Below are 20613 nucleotides of genomic sequence, written 5' to 3'. Positions count from 1 at the left end.
CAGCCAATGCTGACCAGCACTTCCAGGTTCTTTTCTGCCAGACAGCTTTCCAGCCATTCTTCCCCCAGCCTGTAGTGCTTATTGAGTTGTTGTGACCCAGACAGAGGAGTTCAACTTGGCCTTGTTGAACCTCCTCCAGTTGACTTGGGCACATTGATGCAGCCTGTCCAGTTTGTTCTGCAGAGCCTTCCTGCAGTGCAGCAGATGAACACTCCCACTCAGCTTGGTGTTACCTGCAAAGTGAGAATCAATCAATCCCCTTGTCCAGACCATATCTTTTCTTTAAAAATATTAAACAGGATTGAGCCCTGGGAACCCCACTACTGACTGGCTGCCAGTTGGATGTAACTCTGTTCCCCACCTGTGTTTGGGCTCAGCCAGCCGGCTTTTTCCCCAGTGGAGGGCACACCTGTCCAAACCATGTGCAGCCAGTTTGTCCAGGAGAATGCTGTAGGAAATGCTGTGTAAGGCTTTATGAAGGATTTGGTACCCAGCATACACAGCCTTTCCCTCATCCTCTGTGCAGGGCACCCTGTCATACAAGGAGATCAGGCTGGTCAAGCCAGACCTGCCTTTCATAAACCCGTGCTACTGGGCCTGATCCCTCGCTTGTACTGTATGTGTCTTGTCATGGCACTCCAGAATATGAACCAGTTGCTGTTAATGACACATGACTAAACCTGATAGGCGAGTTTTCCTCTATTTTTGAAGTTTTAGGGAAAAACTCTTACTGAATTACTGCAAAACCTTAGAGATGTCTCTAGAAGTTGAGTATGACTATCCGGACGAATTTGTAGCAATCCTTCAAGTAAAGTCAAGGGAATTGGTGCTGAGAAGTGGCAGCGCTACTTCCCAAAGAGAGTTGAAAGGTTGGAATTGCAGCAGCTGCAGCCTGTGAAGTATTTTCCTCCAGAACAGAGCAGGATAGCCTGTAGGATATACTTAAGGTTGATTAATTCTACCTGGTTCATTGCATGGCTTTGTTACTGGTAGGTACTGTTATAAAACCACATCTCTAACTCTACAACTAAATTCCGGTGCAAGATATGAGTAGAGAAGAATAAGGAAGTAGTGGCTTGTTGTACTCAAGTAAAGTAATCATGACACTGTTAGGGGAGGAGTGGAATAGTAGGAGGCTGTACCTGTCAAGTAAATTTCCATGATAACTTGTGGCTGGAATGGCTATTTTGGACTTTTACAGGATTAAGAAACAACAGTTCATTCATAGCTACTGTTAGGGCTGCTCAGTGTTTAGGATGTGAGCAACACAGGACTTTATTTTCCTTGAGTCTGTCTTGCCAGATCTGTGTTTCTGATACTTCTCTGTTTTTCTTTTACTAGACTGTGCAATGAGGCAAAAACTCTATTTGAAAAATGGACCTTTCTTTGATATTTCTCTATAATTTCACAAGTTCAGCAGTTGGGATCCTAACTTTTCTTCCTCACTTAGTAATGTGTGAAAATAACATTCTTCTGTTGCTTGAGCAATGAAGTTTGGCTTGTGTCAGTAGCTGAAGACTGTGCAGGCGTAAGCAGATAGTTTCAGTGCAGCTTTAAATGTCAAAACTGGACTTAAGGAACACTTTCAGTGATCCTAAAAAAGGCAGTAGAAATTTGTGGCAGCTCATACCCTGTTCTGTTTCATCAGCATCAGCCTATCTGCCTCCTGCAATGTGCCAATGCTTGTTTAACTGTGTAATTATGGAAACTGAAAGCATGTGACACAAGAAACAGCAAGAGAAGCACAGGCACCTATAAAGGCCAGGTGGTTTCTTTGGGCTGCCAGTGGACAGAAGAGTTCTACTATCACATGGCCTCAGAGAGAACCTAGAGTGAACCCATGCTTCTTTGCAGAGAACACACATTTGGTAGGTGCAAAGCAGCATTCAGCTCCTGACACTGGGTCTTTGTGTGAGAAACTGAAGTGGAGGGATCACCTGTCAGACTTCTAGTGGTAGAGAATGACTATAATAACAATAACTTCTCTTTTGTAGGTTTCCAGATGCTTTAGAGAAAGTTCTTACATTAGTTCATCTTGTGTTCAGTTTCTTGTTTTGTTTTTTTTTTTTTTTTTTTACATTTCAGGTTTATTAGTCATGAAACGAATTCTTCTGGTTTTTATCCTGGCTGCTGCTGTTATGTATGGTATCCTGCATGGAAATCTATGGAGAAATAACTTCTACTGGTATGGTGATGCTTTGTTGATTTAGAGTGCAGACCCCTCATGGCTGTATGAGAGATGCGAGTTCTTGTGTTGCTCCATAAGTGTTGCTAGTAATCATCATAAGTGATTACTACTCTGTGTGTGTGTTTTGTGGTTGAGATCTTCTGGTACTCTGAGGAAATCACTATGATTGTTTTGTCCTGTCACCTGCTCTCCTGTGTCACTTTCAAACCTAGTAATTAATTTTGAGCCTAGTTGTATGGAGACTTCAGGACCTCAGTGGTAGGGAGCCTCTCTGAGGTTCATGAAAATAGGTGCTCAGGTGAGGAGTTACATGAAGTGCAGAAATAAGGTGTCCATGTCCCCCTCCACCCCATGTGGGTTTAGTGCTAGTTTGTTCCATTAAATGTCTGATAAGTGATGTGGGAGAGGCCTTTTCCACATATGGGAATAACTGCAGGTGCAGGGGGCACCCTTTGAAAAGCTGAGATTTGTTGAGGTCCAACAGCAGCCCTTGAGGGCAGTGAGGCTTCACTGTCTCCAGGCTCACATGACAGGTGGCTTGGGACCTAAAATTTGGGGGACTTACTTAAAGTTGAGTTTCCATTGGTCTTTGCACAGCTGTGACCAGGCCTGACCAGACTGTTATGAAGATAAGTGATAATTTTTATAAGTAGTGGTTAATGTGCTCCCTTTATCTTGTTTATGGTGTACAATTGATACAAATAGCTTTCTGTTGTGGTTTCAATTTACTGCAAACCACAGTGTTGTGACATTTCCCTTTTTGCAGGATTAGCTTTTATGGACAGAGTTCCTCTGTGAGGGCTTCTCCTTCCTATGTGACTAGTGGAGTTACAATCAGTTACAATCAGTAAGTTCAGCAGTTGAGTATTTTTGTGGTGGGGTTGTTGTTTTCTTTTGGTTTTGGATAGGTGGGAGGGATTGAGGCTAAAATCTATAGCCTTTTTCGATAGGCTCCCTGCTCAGTTGTACAGTTGTGTCCAGTGGCTATTGCTGTTATAAACACAGTGGTAAAGTGTTTGTCAAAAAGGAATTTGTCCATGTTATGTTTCCAGTGTTTGTTTAATATTTATGGCCACTTTCAATAACCATCTTCTAACAAGCAGTGAATTGTTGGAAGGACATTGGCTTACAATTTTCAAATCTGTGCAATTCTGAATTATACCTGAACAAAGTTAGCACAACTTGGAGGGCAACTTCAGTGCTTAAAACTTATTAAACCAGAAGTGTGTTTCAGTTGTTGTGTTCAAGTGTGTGTATAGGCAGCTCTTGTGCTTGTGACTTCTTGAAGTTAGATTTGTGGGACTAATGAGCACCTATGCTAAAACTTGAAAGCAGACCTCTCTTCTCTCTGAAGCTGTGCTGCAAAATATGATCTGTGGGGCTGATGCTGGAAAGCAGCAAGGTGGCCAGCTGATCGATTTCACAGGGTGCTTTTCAGTGTCAGTATTCACATAAGAACTTTAGGTTACCAAAATCAGTTAACCTTAATGGTCTCTTTGGCTTGTGGTTCTGATGTGGTGGTTTCATCCTTCTGTCCTTAATGCAATCCACTGGCACATGTTGCTCACACTGAACTTTACCTTCCCTTCTGGGCTTCATATTTGTGATTAATTGGACTAAATCTCCAAGTCAGGAATGTGCTTAGGAGTGTGAGTCGTAACCTTATTATGGGTGGAATGACTTATCCCCAAAGAATATAATTTTCCTTAAAGTACCCTTTTTCCTTCTCCAAACAAGACTTTGTCTCCTCCCTGAGGAGTGATGGGGATGCTGTCTGGAATGGTTGCAGGGGTGATTGAGCCCAGGAGTCCTGCTTCTCTGGAGATGGGCCTTAGTTCTCACTTCTGATTATGCCTGCTTTGATACTTGCTGAGCAAGGGAGGTCACAGCAGCAGTGTGAGATAAAAGCCTGTGCTAGGTAAAACTAATTGTGCTGCAATGAGAAAGTTTCATCTTTATCACACAGGGGGAGGGAGTAATGAAATCTTGGTGTGATCTTAACTCAGTAGTTAGCTTTTACTAATTTGATTTGTCAAACTTCTCTTACCTTGTTTCTGCTACCCATTCCTGGTCTTGCTATTTATTTGGAATTGTTTTTTGCAGGCTGCCACCTACGGCTGTAGAGAGGAGGAATGCATTGGACACTTGTCTCCTGAAACCAGCATTTGAATCTTTACTGGGGTGAGTCTTTGTGAGAATTGAGATGGGGAAGGAATGGCTGTGCTGATTGAGGTAAAACTGGGCTATTTACACATTTTGGAACAAACCCTGAGTGGTGCCCTGAGAAAGCTTGGAAAGATCAGACCAAGAACTGGCTGAAGGAGTCTTAAACCTCTGCGCAAAGACACTGTGGCCTTTTTTCCCCCCCTGGTGCTTTTTTATATAAGAAAATGTTGCTATAATTTTAGTGCTGTTGTGAGTTGAAAGCACGTAGAAGCCTGTAAACTTTTTGCCACTCAAAGCAGACTTGCAGCCTTTGAGTTTTAGTTAGCTCCTGGTCTGGTGAGGTGATCCTAATTCCCTTGCCCATGGATTGTGCCCAGGCTGTCTGGGTGTTGGGTGCAGCAGGGTAGCTCTGTTGTTCAGCAGATGGGCGGGAATGGGCTCAGAGGTAGCAAGAAGAATGTACGTGCACAGCTAGGACAGTCTCACACATTTCTGTAACTTCTTTATACAGACAGTATGAGCTGAAGATCTGTTCTGTGCACTTTGGTAATAGCCTGGGGAGGTTGAAAGGATTTCTAACCTTGCAGAATTATTTATTGGAAAGGAACCAGAGCTAGAAAAGCTAGAATTGAGGATCTTTTCTCAGTGGGTAAATTATGTATTATGTCTAAGCTTAGCAGCTGTTTCTGAACAGCAAAGCAGGTTGCTAAATTTAATATGGGTATTTAGTGCATTGTGTCTCAAAGCTAGCTGGTCTTGCGTACTTAAGCTATGGCCCATTTCTTGGTGTGTGAGCTGTGGTGTTTTGTTTTGGGGGTTTTTTTCCCTTTTTACTGTCAGTATCTTCTGAATACCTAGAGCTTAAAGAATGATGTAGTTGATTTGGGAAACTGAAAGAGAAGGTTTTCTTAGCAGCTGTAATGTTCTTAGTGGACAAACAAGTCATATGCTGACTGGGACTTTTTATGACTAAGGTTAGGTTTTCTGATGACTGTATATTTCTGTGTTAACATTTTAATCTAAGACCTAATATGGGGGATCATTACAAAGTCAACCAGTACAGTGAGTGCATGCTTAGTTAATTCAAAGGTGAAGCCAAGGGCATGATAGCATGTGACATGTTTGTGTCTGCTGTTCACTCATTGGGGTGGACTTGGCACTAAGGCAGTAGGAGTGCCTTCCCTGCTATGAGAGACCCTTTTCTGTGGTTCCTGTCTTCCAACAAAAGAAGTGACCCATTCTTTTTAGCACGACGCTTACAAGGTATAATTCCATCACGTTCTAGTTCGCAGGAAGAATGTGCTTTTGAGGCAAACCTCCTTGTGATCCCCGCACACCGTGCTTCTCATCCCAGGGTGGCCCTTGTGTGAATGCACTGGGATCCTTTCAGACATCTACTTAAGCCAGAAGATGCACTGCAGGAGCACAGCCCATGTGGTGCAGCTGCTAAGAGCTGGGACTCTTCTAGAGTTAGACCAGAATATAAAATACCCAAGATGCATGTAATGTGGACATGAGAACTCCATACTTTTTTGCTGCTTGGATACACCGCTGTTGCCCCAAACAACTTATTAGTGTCAACACAGTCATATAGTGTCACTTGTTTGGACTAGGAGTGCAGCTCAAATCAGGAAATGGTATTTTCGATTTAAAACACCTTGCTTCAAACTCTGTTCTTATTTATTCAAATGCCATATACAATAATAACTCTTAATTTTCCTTTTAACCTCTGTTATTTTTCAAACTTGAAGTTATTCACTGTCTTCTTGGGTTATGTATTCTCTTAAATACGTGGTCTCATGGTGTAAGCTTTCAGTCACACCATTTTAATGAGTCTTTATAAAGTGTACAAATAGACAAGTCTTTTTATCTCACTCTTTACCTATATATTCTGTTACAAGATCTTATGCTTTTCCATCATCTGTTGGCTTTCCCTGTGTTCGTGGATTTTTTCCTTTTAAAAATGGGTGATAATATGATAAAAAGGGTAATAGTATAAAGAGAGCTTTTCACAAAGCACTTGCATGAATTACTAGCTTATGCAGGTACATCATGCAATTTTGAAACTTCTTCCTTTTTTCCTTCATCAGTGTTGACAAAATATACCCATTCCTGTGCGCTAATGATTTTATCAGAGTGGCAGAGTTCCAAGGGAGCAATAAGTTTGAACTACCTTATGGAATAAAGAGAGCAGGTTTGTATTTCCCATGTACCTTATTTTTAATCAGAAATACCTAAATGGTTTGTAAAGCCACCTGAATCTGTGACCATGATCTTTCCTGTGCACTGATGCCAGTCCTTTTGGGGGGTCTAGTAGTGTCTTAATGGTTTCGTTCAGTCCCTCTGACCTGACACCTTCCTGTTTTTAACAAGTAAAACACTGGGTTGGGGTTGCCCCTCCTAGCAGAGAAGCTCCAAAAAGGTGTGAGTGAGGAAGACTGGATCTTACTCAGCTTCCTTCTGTTTGTATGTGGGCTGGAGTGCTAAAGATAATCAGCTATGCTTTGCTAGGAGAAATACTGAGTCGGTGTGATGGGCTTCAGTCAGCACACCTAAACTGGTTGGAACCCAGAGTCCTACTGAGGCAGAAATCCTCAGGTTTAGGCAGTTCCATCAGTGAAATTTTCCTTTTACTGTCCTGGTTTTGAGTGGAATACAGTTAATTTTCTTCTTAGTAGGTGGTACAGTGCTGTGTTTGGGATTCAGCATGGGAATAATGTTGACAACACATGGATGTTTTAATTGTTGCTAAGTAGTGCTTACTCTGAGTCAAGGCTGTCTCAGTTTCTCATGCTCTGGCACTGAGCAGGTGCACAAGAAGGTCTGGGGGAGGATTGCCAGGACAATTGACCCCAGCTGAAAAGTGGCTATTCTGTGTCATATAACATGTCAATACTTAAACAGGAGGGGCTGGTTGCTGCCTGGGAACTGGCATCAGTCAGTAGGTGGTGAGCAATTGTATTCTTCATCACTTCTTGGGTTTTCCCCTTTCTCTTTCCTTTTCCATACGAATGTTAGATTTTTCTGATTCTCCTACCTGTCAAGTGGTGGAGACTCACTGGCTGTGTGGCACTTAATTGCCATCTAGGGCTAAACCACGACACTCAGCTGGCTGCTCCTGCCGTGGAAAGGGCCACAGGGGCGAATTGATGACACTGCCTGGTTGCTGGACCTGTGGAAAGATTTGCTGGCATGTTCCCACTGCCTCTGTTGATCAGGCCAGAGTAAATAGGGCTGATGCCCCAAGAGCCTTAGCCACCCTTTTGGAAAGGGTTGTAAAGTCTCAAATTTCAGAGTTTTTAACACTAACAGTGCACCTTCCTAATCTGGGCTTTAGACTTTTGATTTGCCCTCCATCAGTGGTAACAGGGATGGTGTATTTTCCTGCACTTTTGGGGTTACAGTGAGGAAAACTACATTTGGGAATGAGTTGATTTCTCTTCTGAGGCACATTAAGTGTCCAGCAGGAGCCTGCCCACCAGGGGTGGCTGGGAAGGTCTCTCTGTCTAGCGTTACCACATTGATTGATGTCTCTCCAAAGATATGTAATACTGTTACTGTTCCTGGCTGTGTGAATGCTCTTGAGTCAGCTGAAGGTGGGTAGAAGAAAAACCAAAGTGAGTTAGGATGTGGATCTTGGAAATTATTCCAATTCTTATTTGCTGTTACTGAGATTTTTTTTTAATACAGATCTCATGCTATTTTGTATTTTGAGGCAGAAAAAACTCAGAGGGGAGCTGTGATAAACTTCATGTTCTTTGGCGTCGTTGGTTGATCTGTGGCACTAAGTTCCAAGTGTTCTGACTTTGATGTTTTTATGCACAGTGCACTACTGTGTTTAAAAACATTGTGGTCAGGATGGCATGCTTAATTTTGTGTTGCAAATACTGAGTGTTTTCATTAATCTTGTTTATATTTGCTTTTAGAGCAATTTTTTCGTTTAGCCCTTTCAAGACTGCAGAACTGTGGCCTTTCCAGTGAAGAAGACAGGTGAGATGGTTTATTTGCGACTGTTTCTCTTATTTGCATTTTTAATATTTAGTACTTACCTGAAAAGGAGTGGATGTGGGTTTATCCTGAAATTGCTCTAATTAGTCAAGACATGTAGTTAGAGTAGACTTACAGGGTCCAAGCAGTGTGTAGCTGATTCCAAGGTTTCAGTAGGCTTGGTTTTACACTTCAGTAGTACCAGCATGCAAGAAAAATTACTCTTTGAGAGAGTTTTAACTTAGAAGCTTCCTTTTATAAGTGTTTTAGAAATTCACCAGCTGAATGCAGTCCCATCTTCCTATAGTATCTTTTCATACTTAGATTGAATGTGACCTCCTCTTGGAAATTCAGTGTAAGATGGAGAGTGTTTGAGATATGCAGGTGCAAACCAGTGTCTGCTTCTAAGCAGAACAAATCTTCGGCATATCCCTGTGCCTCTGATCTGCTGGCTGCTGTGTGCCCTTGTTCCTACATACGCTCAATTTCCTTTTCCTTGTGGATGAGGGAGACCTAGGAAAACAGGAAAGGCTGTCTGTCCTTTTGGAAGTAACAGGGGTGTGGTATGGAAGGGAGCATACCCGAGATAACTTGCTTCCTGTGGATTAGATAGATTAAATTAGATTAAATCTCATGTTGGAAGCCACATCTGCCATGTTTTGTTTTGGTTTGGAGGTTCTTTGTGTTTGTGTGTCTTGTTTTTTGCTTCGCTTTTGTTGGGATTTTTTGCAGGCAGGGTTGGCAAGTAGACTGAAGTCCTGTGTTTACAAAGTGATGAAATGACTCCTTAGATTTGCAGTCTAGCAAATGGCTGACAGCCTGCCAGATGTGATGTTGATATACATATTTCTTAATAGAGTTGAATGCAAATAACGCTGAGCTTGGCTGTACTTTTGTTTTTTTTAATTACAGAGATCATAAGAGATTGCTGCTTGAAGCCAAATGTCAGGATCACAGTTTAATTAAACTTGGGTGGAATATATTCAAACCTAAGGCTTTGTTTTTATACAGGGATTTTATTTTTTTTTCCCTACTGTACTCCTGCCTTTCTCTGTGTTTAGTCTGTTTCTAGGATGTTCAAGTTTGCTCTTAAGAAAAGGAAGGAAAAAAGTAAAACTCTGTATTTTCTATCAGGAGTGTAATAACAGGGTAAATATATACAGAATTGGCTGATAGAAGCTGCTATTTTGTGTGGAGTTTGAAGGACAGTGCCAAATGTTATATTAGAAATCCCCTGAAACCGTAAGTTCAGGACCTTAATCGTTTGTGCTCTAAAGCAGAGGTGCTTGTACCTTTTTAAGTGGAAATGCTTGTCCTGTAGATGAAAAGTGAGGAAATTGGTATTCATCCTTTAAATGTAGGTCCTCTGAGATGTAGATATGGTTCATAGTTCTGGGAAATATGCCTCATTTTATTAAAAGTTATTAACATACTTCAGTGGTACTGAAACAAAATGAGACTATTACAATTTAATATTAATATTAATATTAACAAATCAAGCAGACAATGACTTAATACAATATATTCTTTCTAGATCCATCAGGTTTTGTGTACAGCACTCTTAAGGCATGAATCACTGTAGTCAGGAAGAATTTTTATACATATATGTCACTGAGATATAGTGGCTTTTAAAAGTGAATCTCTTTAGGAATTAATCCTAACAATGTTCTTCAGTAATACAGAATTATTAGGCAGCTCTGTAATACTGTTGTCCAATTCAGCCTTCTTGGAAGAACACAAACCAGGTTTCCCTATAAATGTTTATTAAGGCAGACAAATATTAGCCTAGATAAGCATGAAGTCTCTGGTGCTTATATAGCTGTATTTGTGTTCAACTTAGGTAAGTAAATCTGTACACAGTGAGCTACAGAGTTTTTTTTTCACCCAAACTAAGATCAAATTCTCACTTTGTAAAGGTGTGGCTCTCCCAAAGAGTTTGGAAATGAACAGTATCACTGACTTCAGTTCGACTGTGACTTCAGTTCCTTGCTGAGTGCTCTAAGGTCTCTGAGCTCAACAGTTCTTACAAACGCATTTACACAATCCTGAGTAAACAAAATGTGACCTTTGCATCCTCTTTTCATCAAATAACCTCGAAGGAAATAATTTGCATTCCTCAAGTGACTACAGGGATGTGTTGAAGGAGTGGAGTCTGAGGTCTTTTCTTTTTCCACTGAAACAGTATTTCAGTGGAATGTGGAGGATGCAAACCTTCTGACCTTTAGAGGCTACATTTCCATTTAGCAATGTTTTTCTTCTATAGACTAGGAAAATGTTTCTTTTAGCATTTCACCATATAAAGGAAATACATAAGCCAAGGCCTAGCCTTGAGATTGAGGCTTTTGTGCACCACCTGAATGGGGCAGTAGTTTGAGTGACTTAGTACCTGCATACATTGGAGATCAGTTACCATGGTGTTTGCATTGGCACCTATTTATATTTTTAGTAGATCTCTGACATATAAAGGCAATCCATTTGTCACTCAGACCCTTCCTATAGCTGTTGGTACAGCCAAGGTCTTAATATTTTTCACTGTCACAAATACTGTGCTAGTGAACATCCAGATATTGTGATCTGTTATATTTTACTTGTAGCACAGCCGATGTCGTTTAAGGATATCTAAACTAATTTCTCCTCTTGTCAGTATTATTGACTTGGAGAAAGGTTGAGCGTTTGGGGTTGTTCAATTTGAAAACAGGAAAAGGAAATTTTAAGAAGTGAGGTTGTTAAAGTATCTGGGAGAAACAGTCTACTGAAAATTCCTGTGTTGACCTGTGATCTGCTGTAAGTAAAAATCAGTTTATTTAACTTAAGAACCTTTAAATGTAGTTCAGCCTTGCTACGTATTTTTTATCTCTATGTCATGTGTTCATTTTCTATGATACTATGCTCTGGTTTTTAACATAAACAGTTTCCCTCCCTGCTTATTGTTGTTAGTGGGCTCAGCACTACTGTTTGTTTAAATTTGTTTGACTCTACTCGTGTACACTTCTTTAGACATATTTGATCTTCTTGTTGACTGTACCCATTTCAAAAATCAAATACTAATTTTAGATTTTTATTGGATAATTGTTGGCAGCTGATAACTTTTTGAGTATGCATGTTATGAAGGGCACTGTAATTCAAAAACTTAATCAAGCTTCAAATTTCACTCTGTTTTCTGTCCAAGTAGTACTAGTCAACTTTTAGTCATAAACAAAATCTAGTCTGCATTCAAAAATAAGAAAAAAGCTGGAATTTTACTTGAGAACAGCTACACAACTTCTGTAGCTGAGCAAACCTCAGTTGCTCAACTCTGAAGGCACATTTTATTTTGCCCTCCCTGCCCTGAGTGTGTCCTGCTGCATCATGCCTACAGAAAGTAGAAAGCAAAGACCTTTTAATTGTATACCAGAGTGGAAGACATTATTTCAATTGCTAGAGATTAACTTGCTGAACAAGTATCTTAAATTACCTCTTCCAAAAGTTGAAAGGTATGTAATAAGGAATTACTTTAAGTTAATCTACAAGGAACAGAAAAAGCAGTGCCTCCTCAAAGTAAATGCCAGGACACATGATACAACCATATGCTAATCTTGTGCTTTTTGCCCCTCTCCCTCACTCCACCCTCATCACTTACTGATGACATTTTTTCATCTGGTTTTCCCTTTTCCTTCCTTACATTGAGCTCTAAGCTATAGCTGTAAGCAACAAGGTGTAATTCAGGAAAAGGGCAACTTCTGCATTCTTACTCTTGCTGTAAATTGTAAGAGACATATGTTCATCAGCCTGCTTTCTTAAGATACTTTCAGACTAGATAGAAAAATAAAATGGAAAATGAATGGGCCAAAAGATTAGAGAGGGAAGGGATTTAGGGGGTGTAGAGGGAGTGAGTGTACTGCAGACAGATGGGATAACAGGTTTTCATCCCTCTGATTTTCAAGATACCAGGTCACATGAGTTATGGTATTAGCTGGAAGTCTTTTAATAATTTGCCTTCTACTAAGCTGTTCAGGCAACAGTAGAGAAAGGTACGCTAGCTTTTTTTTCATGTAACCCAACCCTGAAAGCTGCATTTAGAGCACTGGTTTTATATGTGTGTGTGTGTATATATATATATATGTGTATGTATGTGTATATGTATATTTAAAGGCAACTATTTCTGCAGAGGTTGTTAGTTCTGTAGGAAATTCAGGGAACTGCTTTGTACATTGAGATGTTGCTCAGTCTTGGCTGGAACCAGCTGTTTTGATTGATGTTGAATAATAAGTCTGAGCAGAAAAAACAGATTCGACTATTTGAGGAGAAAGAAGTTAATTAGTTTACATGAAGTGCCATGCTGGGAATTCAATATAAGTTATAGTGGGTTTTGGGACACAGTTTTGGTGTCCTGAACGTAGAGCAAGAAGTGGCATGGAGCCTTTTTCTTACTTGAAGAAAGAACTAAAAGAGTGGGGTGTTACTGTGAGGTGACTTATATTTTCTCATCGTTCCTGCTGCAACCAAATTCAATGGCTTTTGCTCTAAACAAAGAGGCATTTTTACAACAAAAAATGATGTGCTTATTCTGAAAGGAGTTTACAGTTTTACGTGTTTGATTTAAACCTTCCCTAAAAAGGCAAAATATATTGAGTAAAAAACCCAGCAAGCCTATTTGTGAGCTCCTCCTCCCTTTTTTTTTTTAGCATGTTTTATTAGCATTGAAACAGGACGGTAAAAGCAAAATATGCACTGAGAAAACCTGTGGTAACTTAGAAAATCTTACCCTTAAACTCTCATAAGTTTAACATCTCCACAATAACTATTTTGCATGCTTTTTATCTCTGAATGTATTGTAAATTCGAAATTTCTCTTTTGATTTGATGAAGTATAATATCTTACTTTTTAGCACATAGTATTTTATAGGCCTAGTAATGGTGTCTAATTTGAATCTGCTCATATAAGAATGCAACCTTTCATCAAGGAATCCATCTTGTTACATTATGACAGCATGCACAGTCACTTGTGTAAACGTGTTTTGATTTTGACCATATTAATTTGAAAAGCTGCCATATGTCATTGGGCTAAGATTTTTCACATGTACAGTTCATAGGCCTGTAAGGTGAACATAAATTTTGCTGCTTTAGTTTGTGTTGGAGGTGTGCAGTTGTATAATACTGTAGAAGCACCTTAATATTGAGTTAGCTTTTCCAGACTGTGACAAATTTGAAGGACTGTGGCAGATAATTTATCAAATGGCACCCATATCACAAACTGGTTAGGTGTGATCTTAAGCAGCAGACCACTAGAAAAAGGAGATGTGTAAAAACAGTTTCACAAGAGAGAAGCCAATTATGGACTTTGTCAGTCCCTGAAATAGTGCCTTTTTTTTTTAAGCAGCCATAGTACATGATATGGGATTGAATCTGCTTTGTAGGGACCAAGGGCTGCAAAAGATAGAGTCTTACTTAGAAAATAAGCCAGATAACATGCAGAAGTATCATTAATAATATGAAGCCAGGGAAGTCATGTATATTAAAACTTCTCTTTGTTCCACAGCATTCCCTGTCGACGGTGCATTGTGGTTGGTAATGGAGGAGTACTTCGAAATAAGACATTAGGGGAGAAAATTGACTCATATGATATCATAATAAGGTAAATGCTATCTCTGTTGCATTTTGTGTACACGGAGCAATGGGTAATTCTCCAGGGCCAGGTACTCTCTCTGCCCTTCTCTAGTGTGTGTGTGTTGGAGCCAAATCAGAAGACTTGCTTTTTGCTTGAGTGACACATGATAAGCAATTGTGTGACTGTATTTTAAACCACCTTGGCCACATTCCTGTGTGTGCCTGATCCCTCTGACTGTAGAGGGTGAGTGCACCTGATAATTGCTCCTCTGCTGTTTAATGTGATATGTAAATGCTGGGCTGCTAAACTTTCCTGTACCCACACACAGTGTCTGTCCTGCAGACTAATAGCTGCTGCACAGTAGGAACACAGGTGGGCAGTCACTGATGTCTCTGTGCCTGTGTCCTCTGCAGAATGAATAATGGCCCTGTGATAGGGTACGAAGAGGATGTTGGGAGGAGGACGACTTTTCGCCTTTCTTACCCAGAATCTATCTTCTCAGATCCCATCCACTATGACCCTAATACCACTATTGTTCTCATCGTCTTCAAACCACGGGACTTGAAGTGGCTTTGGGAGATACTTGGTGGTCAGAAAATAGTGAGTTCAATTATTCATATGTCTTGGCTCATCTTGCCACACATTGCTTCTGTAAAATACACATTTGCTTTTAACTATTGTACTCCCAGCTGAGAGGGAGGGACTCGGTGCCATGGTTTAGTTGAGGTGTTAGGGCATGGGTTGGACTTAATGATCTTTAAGGTCTCTTCTAACCTAGTCATTCTGTGAATTCTGTGAGGAGCTCTGGATCTCCTTGTAGTCAGTTTATTTAATATCCCTCTTCCATAAATGCTTTGTCTTCTTTCTAATGCGCATATTTGACCAGTTCCTCACCACTGAGCAGTTTACCTCTGGAAAATGTATTTTTATCCTCTTCCTAGTGTTGTTTGATATTTTAACATGCATGCTCCAGCCATTTCCCACATTATTTTACCTTGCGCACTTGCAGGAATTGCAGAATAATGTTAAAAGTGACCTCTCTCAGAAGGTCCTAAGTCTAAAATCTTTTTGAGTCTTCTTCATTAAGGGCCAAGTTCAAAGTCATACTGAGTTCTCAGGGCACTGTCTGAGTAAATTTTCAGTATCTCCAAGAATATTTCTACAAACTCCATTCCAGTGCTTCAGCACACTTGCAGGAGAAAATTTCTCCTTTTCCTTTCACTGTGTGCCTCTGAGAAGAGTGTGATCTCATCTTCGTTAACCCCTTCCAGATAGTTGAAGATGGGCTGAACAAACCCAGCCTGCTCTGACCCTTTTTGTTTGCTGTGGGCTCTGGCCCCTTGGCTGTTGTAGTGACCCTCTGCTGTTCGACATGCTCCTGCACAGCGGGGAGCCCAACACAGCATTTGTGGGACTGCAGAAAGGGCACAGTGCAAAGTAGTTGAGAATAATAGCAGCTTCTGTCTGCCTGTTGCCTATGCTCTTACTAACATGGCCAGCACACCATGAGCATTTACGGCCTCCAGGGCATATTGTTGGTACATGTCGTCCATCAGGGACCTTTCTGCAAAGCTCTTTTCCAGCCAGCTGGCTACGTCTGCAGCAGTCCGTTTCCTGTTGCAGGAGCAGATGTTTTTGAATTTAGGGAGATTAAGCACTCTTCTTCTTTAACCTCATGCTTTTGGAGTTTACACTGGTTAGAGTTGCTACAAAACTAAATTCAACTGTTTTCAGTTGTTAAAAATGTGTATTTACTTGCCTGTCACAGAGCGCGAAGGGCTTCTGGAAGAAACCAGCTCTGAATATGATCTACAAATCGAGTCAAATCAGGATTCTTGATCCCAGCATCACCAGGAAAGCTGCTTATGAGTGGCTTCATTTCCCAACAAGGTTTCCTAAGAAGGAGGTACGCTTTTTCCTTTTGTCTCTTCTAGTTTTGTGCAACCAAATGTGTATTTAGAAGCAATTATATCTTTATTACAGTAGACTGTAATGTAGAAAACCCTTTAGGTTTGCATTAAAGTAGTTTGCTATTTAGATGGTGGTTTTAGCAGATGGGAGAATGGAACCCAGAAAGAGTGGCTAGCTTTGTGTGCCAAAAGTACCTTTTTATGGGTTCTGTAATTGGTATGAAATGAAGCTGCTTTCCTGACAGACAAAATGCCTTTACCAAAACTGAGGAAGACAGGCAGGTAATGCAGCATGACAGATTCAAAGAGTTTCTAGAAATAATAGGGAGTCTGGATATGAATTTTGGGTGTTTTTCTTAAAACACCAAGGCACATAAAAATACAGAGAAAAAACCCCAAACAAACAATGAAACCTCCACCAAAAATCAAATGACCAAAAATAACCCCACACCAAACAAACCTTCCCCTCCAAACCCCAGCAGACTGGTAATTCTAACTCTCTGCAATTTCATACTCCTGGGGCTGCGGAGGGACTAGGGAGCAATGAAGATATTCCAGCCCTGTGCTAATGATGAATGTCTGGCAGCATGGTTGTACTTACTGATTTGATGCCAAGCATTGTAATGAGCTAACCAGCAATTTGGACATAAAAATATGTTTTAATTGTCAGTTCTTTATGGAAAAATATTTTTGATGAAAGGTAAAGCTTCAAGCTGGGAACCTCCCTTGTGCAGTCAGGATCAACCATGTGCTGTTTTGCACAGAGACAGTTACCTGGGGTCACATTCCCACTTCACCAACACCACCCAAGTGACACGTGTGGAAATGTCAACAGGCTGTCACTGTGGAGTATCTGCCACAAATTTTTTTCTGGTTTACTCTAATATTGAGCGGGTGGCGGGGGGGTACATTCTGTACCTCTTTCCAGTATTTCTTTCTGTTTTCTGAGCTTAATAGTGTTTTTTTTCTCCCTTACTAACTCTCAGACTGGAATAGCCATTTTGGTATGTGCTTGCTTGGACCCCTGGCATTTCAGGTTTTCAGCCAAGGGTGGCAAGAAAGCAGCATAGTAATTGGATGCCTGACTAATCTAAATGGCCACAGAACGCGCATGGCCTCCATGGGTCCAGAAGTCCCTCCTGACTCTTCTGGGGCTCCCCTCTTAGTGGGAGTGGACATTAAAAGCAGTGCTGTCAGTGAGTCCGAGAGATGTGCATGGTGTCAGCTGGTATGTAGGCACAGGCCCCTTTGCTCTTCTCCTGCCTTTGAGTGCCCCTGCACAAAGCTAGAGTCCCCTTCTGCTACCTCCATATATATCCTACTTACTGCATGCCAGGGGTTTTGCAGTTCCTCGCCCCTGTACAGCAATGATCAATCTCAAGCATGCTCTTCCTCCCTTTCCTCCCATCTCAGAGGTGGGCTGTGACTGGGAGATAACAGGAGCTTGCACATCTGCAGTGGCACTGGCACAGCTTGGTTAAGCTGCAGGTCACACCACAGGCTCCATGGGCAGGAAGGTCTCACACTGGGGCCCTCTGTACCATTGCTTGTCCCAGGGCAGGGCTGGTGCTGCCTTCGCTGTCCTGTGCTTCAGCCCCCTCTGCCCGCAGGATATGGCAGCAACCACTGTTGCTTTCCCTGCTGTCCTTACCTTTTCCATTAAACCAGTATCATGTTCCCAGTGAGCACATTAGTGCATAGCCAATAAACATTTCTGATTGTTAGTAGAGCTGGGAATAAAATCAGATGTGTTGCCCCAGCACCACTAAACTCAGAAAGTGTAGTGGAGTCATTCCAGGGCTGTGCCTATTCCCATTAAGTAGGCTGAAAATATTTAATTACAGGCAGAAGATATCTGGATATTGCATGATAGTACATTTTAAAAGTAGTTGCTTTTAAATTATATTTTTTGAAGTGAATTTTATGATAGCTACAGGTGCACAGAGGTAGTTACAACCTGTGGTACTCCTGATATTTCCAAGTAGCACTAATCGTGACATGTAGCATTCCTGCCATAGTTTTGGGATCCTGTTTAGTATGGATGTTGCAACAGAGTCACCACTGAGTTTATGATGTTTGGCCCCTAGGGCAGAAAGTTATTTTGCTAACTGACAGGAGCCCTGGGCATAATGCACATTTTAAGCAGATACTATTTCTGGAATATTCCAAGAGTTGCATAAAGGTACCAAAATTTTTTCCATAAAAGGTGATAGTTCCTTTCTGTGACTTCAGTTAGGCTTTAAAGAGCTGAGAATAGTAACTTCTTCCTGGGGATTTTTTGTGTTGTCATACGAAGTGTTGTCACAAAGATATACATTGAGTGCATCTGCCTTTTCTATGCACAGAGTTGTCTAGTATTCGTTTGTCTGCATCTTTTTTCAGAGACAAACTGAGCCTTGGGGTCAGAGTTCAAAAAAAAAGCCCATGATTTTGTGCTCAGTTTGAGGTTTGACTGCAGCTACTAAAGAGCATATGATAGCTCTTTTGGTCTCTGAGAAAAATCTTTCTTTAGCTAAGAAGGGTATTGGTGCCTGAAAGTTTTGTCCATTTCTGGGGACACCTTTTCACCTTAGCTTCATCATGGTCAAATGAATGAGTTCATCTCTCTCTAAAAAAGCATGCCTCATTTACTTCCCCAGATCGTATTAGCCTCTCCTGGTACTAAGGAAGTCATGTATCTGATCACAAGATAGGGCAGATGGTTGCATGGACTTCTGCTGTGCTTGTGTGAGAAATGCTACCTTTTGGTTAGGTGCTCTTAATTTTGCACAGTTAAAACCTGTTTATGACATGCTGTTCATTTTACATTGCATTTGCTTCCAAACTTACTGTAGGGAGAAATAATTTTGTTTCTTCTAATGGGAATAGCATGGGAAGGTCTAAAGCAAAGTTCTTCTGGAATTTCCCTGCTTTGAAGAAATGCAAATTCAGTCAAATTTGTGTAGTCATAGCCTTCATGCTTTTTTAGTTTGTTGCTATGAAAATTTTGTCATATCATGTTCTGTTCATCTGGGTCTCCATCATGTGGCAACTTCTGAACACATCTCATAATTCAGTCAAATTTGAGGGGGTTGTAAATTGTTTTCCAGTGTTGTGAAGCCTGCCCAGTTTTATGAAAGTAGCTGGGCAGAGCAATGGGGAGACATTCTGATGCCTCTGTGGAGGGAAGGGCTACACTGTGGGCTTAGCCCTCACTAGAAACCAAGGAATTCCAGGGAAGCCTGGGGGGCTGACATGGCAGACACCCCTGGTCATGGGAAGCCTGAGGGGGCAGTACCTTATATCTTTAGCAATAGGAGGGGATCAACCTGTAAAACCAAACATCTGTAGAAGACCCAGGCTGCCTGATTGCCCTTGTCTCTGTTCTTAAGTTTGCTGTTCCCATCAGGCTGCCAGGTATGTATGCGTGTGTTCTCTTTGTGTTTTGTTGCAGAAACCCAAGCATCCAACAACGGGGCTAATTGCCATTACACTGGCATTTCACATATGCCATGAAGTCCACCTGGCAGGCTTCAAGTACGACTTCACTGACAGAAATAGCTCTTTGCACTACTATGGCAATGAAACCATGTCTCAGATGATGCAGGTAACTAACACTTGTTTGTGCTGAGAGAAATAGAGCTGGTAATTGGGGAAGGCAATTCAATATAGATAGAAGTGTGGATTACAGGTCAGAAGGGCCTCCCACCTTCTCCTGGTTCAGCTGCTTGTGGGTTAACGTTGCTTGAATCTCTTCCTGTCTGCTGCTGTTTCTGAAAAATGTAGATACTGATCTTTGTGTCCCTTGTGCTGTACCATATTCTGCAGTGTCTGCATGAGATGTCCATTTGTGTGTTGTGTTCAGCTTTGCTGGTGTTTTCCTTAGGCTGCACAGCCCTTGTCCTAGAGACATCTTTGTTAGCGCTGTCAGCACATAAGCAATGTTGTTTCTTTTGGTGTTGTCTTTTTCCTTGGCACCTACTTGTACTGTATATCATAGCTGTCAGACTCCTTAAAAGGCAGAAAGAAGAGCAAAGGGGAATGGAAGGAGTTAAGACCTATGAACTTGTATAGGTCTTGCATAGGAAAAGAACTGAATTTTGGAAACTCAAAGTAGAAAAGAAAAGCAGCTCTTGGAGGAGGCTAGGAAGAGAAGGAACTGCTTCCAGGAGGGGGAAGCCACAACTCAGCAGGAGAGGGAGCAGCAGGAGCCTGGAAAATATCAGGAATGCCTTCTCTTCCCTCCTGCTTTGCTAAGACCATGCCTCTGTTTTCTTTTATATCTCTGCTCTTGTATTCATTTGTCTTAATCTCTGTATTTCAAGCCAACCCTGTCTTAGCCCTTCACTGCAGTGTGAAGTTTTCTTTGCCATTTGCCCAGAGCATATGGGTGCCATTTTCCTCCTCTTCCATTTGCTGAAGAGGAAGGGTAGAGACAATGCCCATAGGAGCCTTTCATGTTTTTCTCAGAACTCCTAGATGCCTGCTTTTCTGAGATAATTTTCCTCTGACACTGAACTTGTCCTAGTTTGGAGGCTCATCTCTGCAGGTGCTTTTCTGCAACATATACTAAGTTTGAGTAAGGCTGATCATTAGTTGAATAGACATCTGTAAGTTTCCTAAAGTCTTGAAATTTTAAAAAACAAACTATTAAACAAAAATGTTCCTTTTAGTTCTTTAGTGGCAATAAATTGCAAATACTATACTACATCTGTGTAATCTTTTATGCAGTATACATATTATATTCATTTTAATTTACAGGATTCAGTGTCTTTAAGTAAATTTACTTTCCTTGTG

General features: G+C 41.1%; 1 protein-coding gene across 7 annotated transcripts in view; it reads left to right on the top strand.

Annotated features, from left to right (window-relative positions):
• The window catches only part of ST3GAL6 (ST3 beta-galactoside alpha-2,3-sialyltransferase 6), a 318443-nt gene that overhangs the window by 15873 nt on the left and 281957 nt on the right, over nucleotides 1–20613 (top strand). For 5 of the 7 annotated variants that reach the window (XM_066572066.1, XM_066572064.1, XM_066572067.1 and 2 more), the window contains exons 2-10: nucleotides 2086–2185; nucleotides 2955–3035; nucleotides 4292–4369; nucleotides 6445–6548; nucleotides 8281–8344; nucleotides 13859–13954; nucleotides 14341–14527; nucleotides 15696–15833; nucleotides 19271–19423. In XM_066572066.1, the coding sequence (XP_066428163.1) occupies nucleotides 2086–2185; nucleotides 2955–3035; nucleotides 4292–4369; nucleotides 6445–6548; nucleotides 8281–8344; nucleotides 13859–13954; nucleotides 14341–14527; nucleotides 15696–15833; nucleotides 19271–19423 (1001 nt within the window). The remainder of the gene's footprint in view (nucleotides 1–2085; nucleotides 2186–2954; nucleotides 3036–4291; nucleotides 4370–6444; nucleotides 6549–8280; nucleotides 8345–13858; nucleotides 13955–14340; nucleotides 14528–15695; nucleotides 15834–19270; nucleotides 19424–20613) is intronic. The other 2 variants (XM_066572069.1, XM_066572063.1) reach the window with 2 other exon arrangements.

The sequence above is a fragment of the Molothrus aeneus genome, chromosome 2, assembly GCF_037042795.1.
Source record: "Molothrus aeneus isolate 106 chromosome 2, BPBGC_Maene_1.0, whole genome shotgun sequence".
Classification (NCBI taxonomy): domain Eukaryota; kingdom Metazoa; phylum Chordata; class Aves; order Passeriformes; family Icteridae; genus Molothrus; species Molothrus aeneus.
The sequence above is the reverse complement of the archived record's forward strand: the minus strand, read 5'-3'. Positions and strand labels throughout refer to the sequence as shown.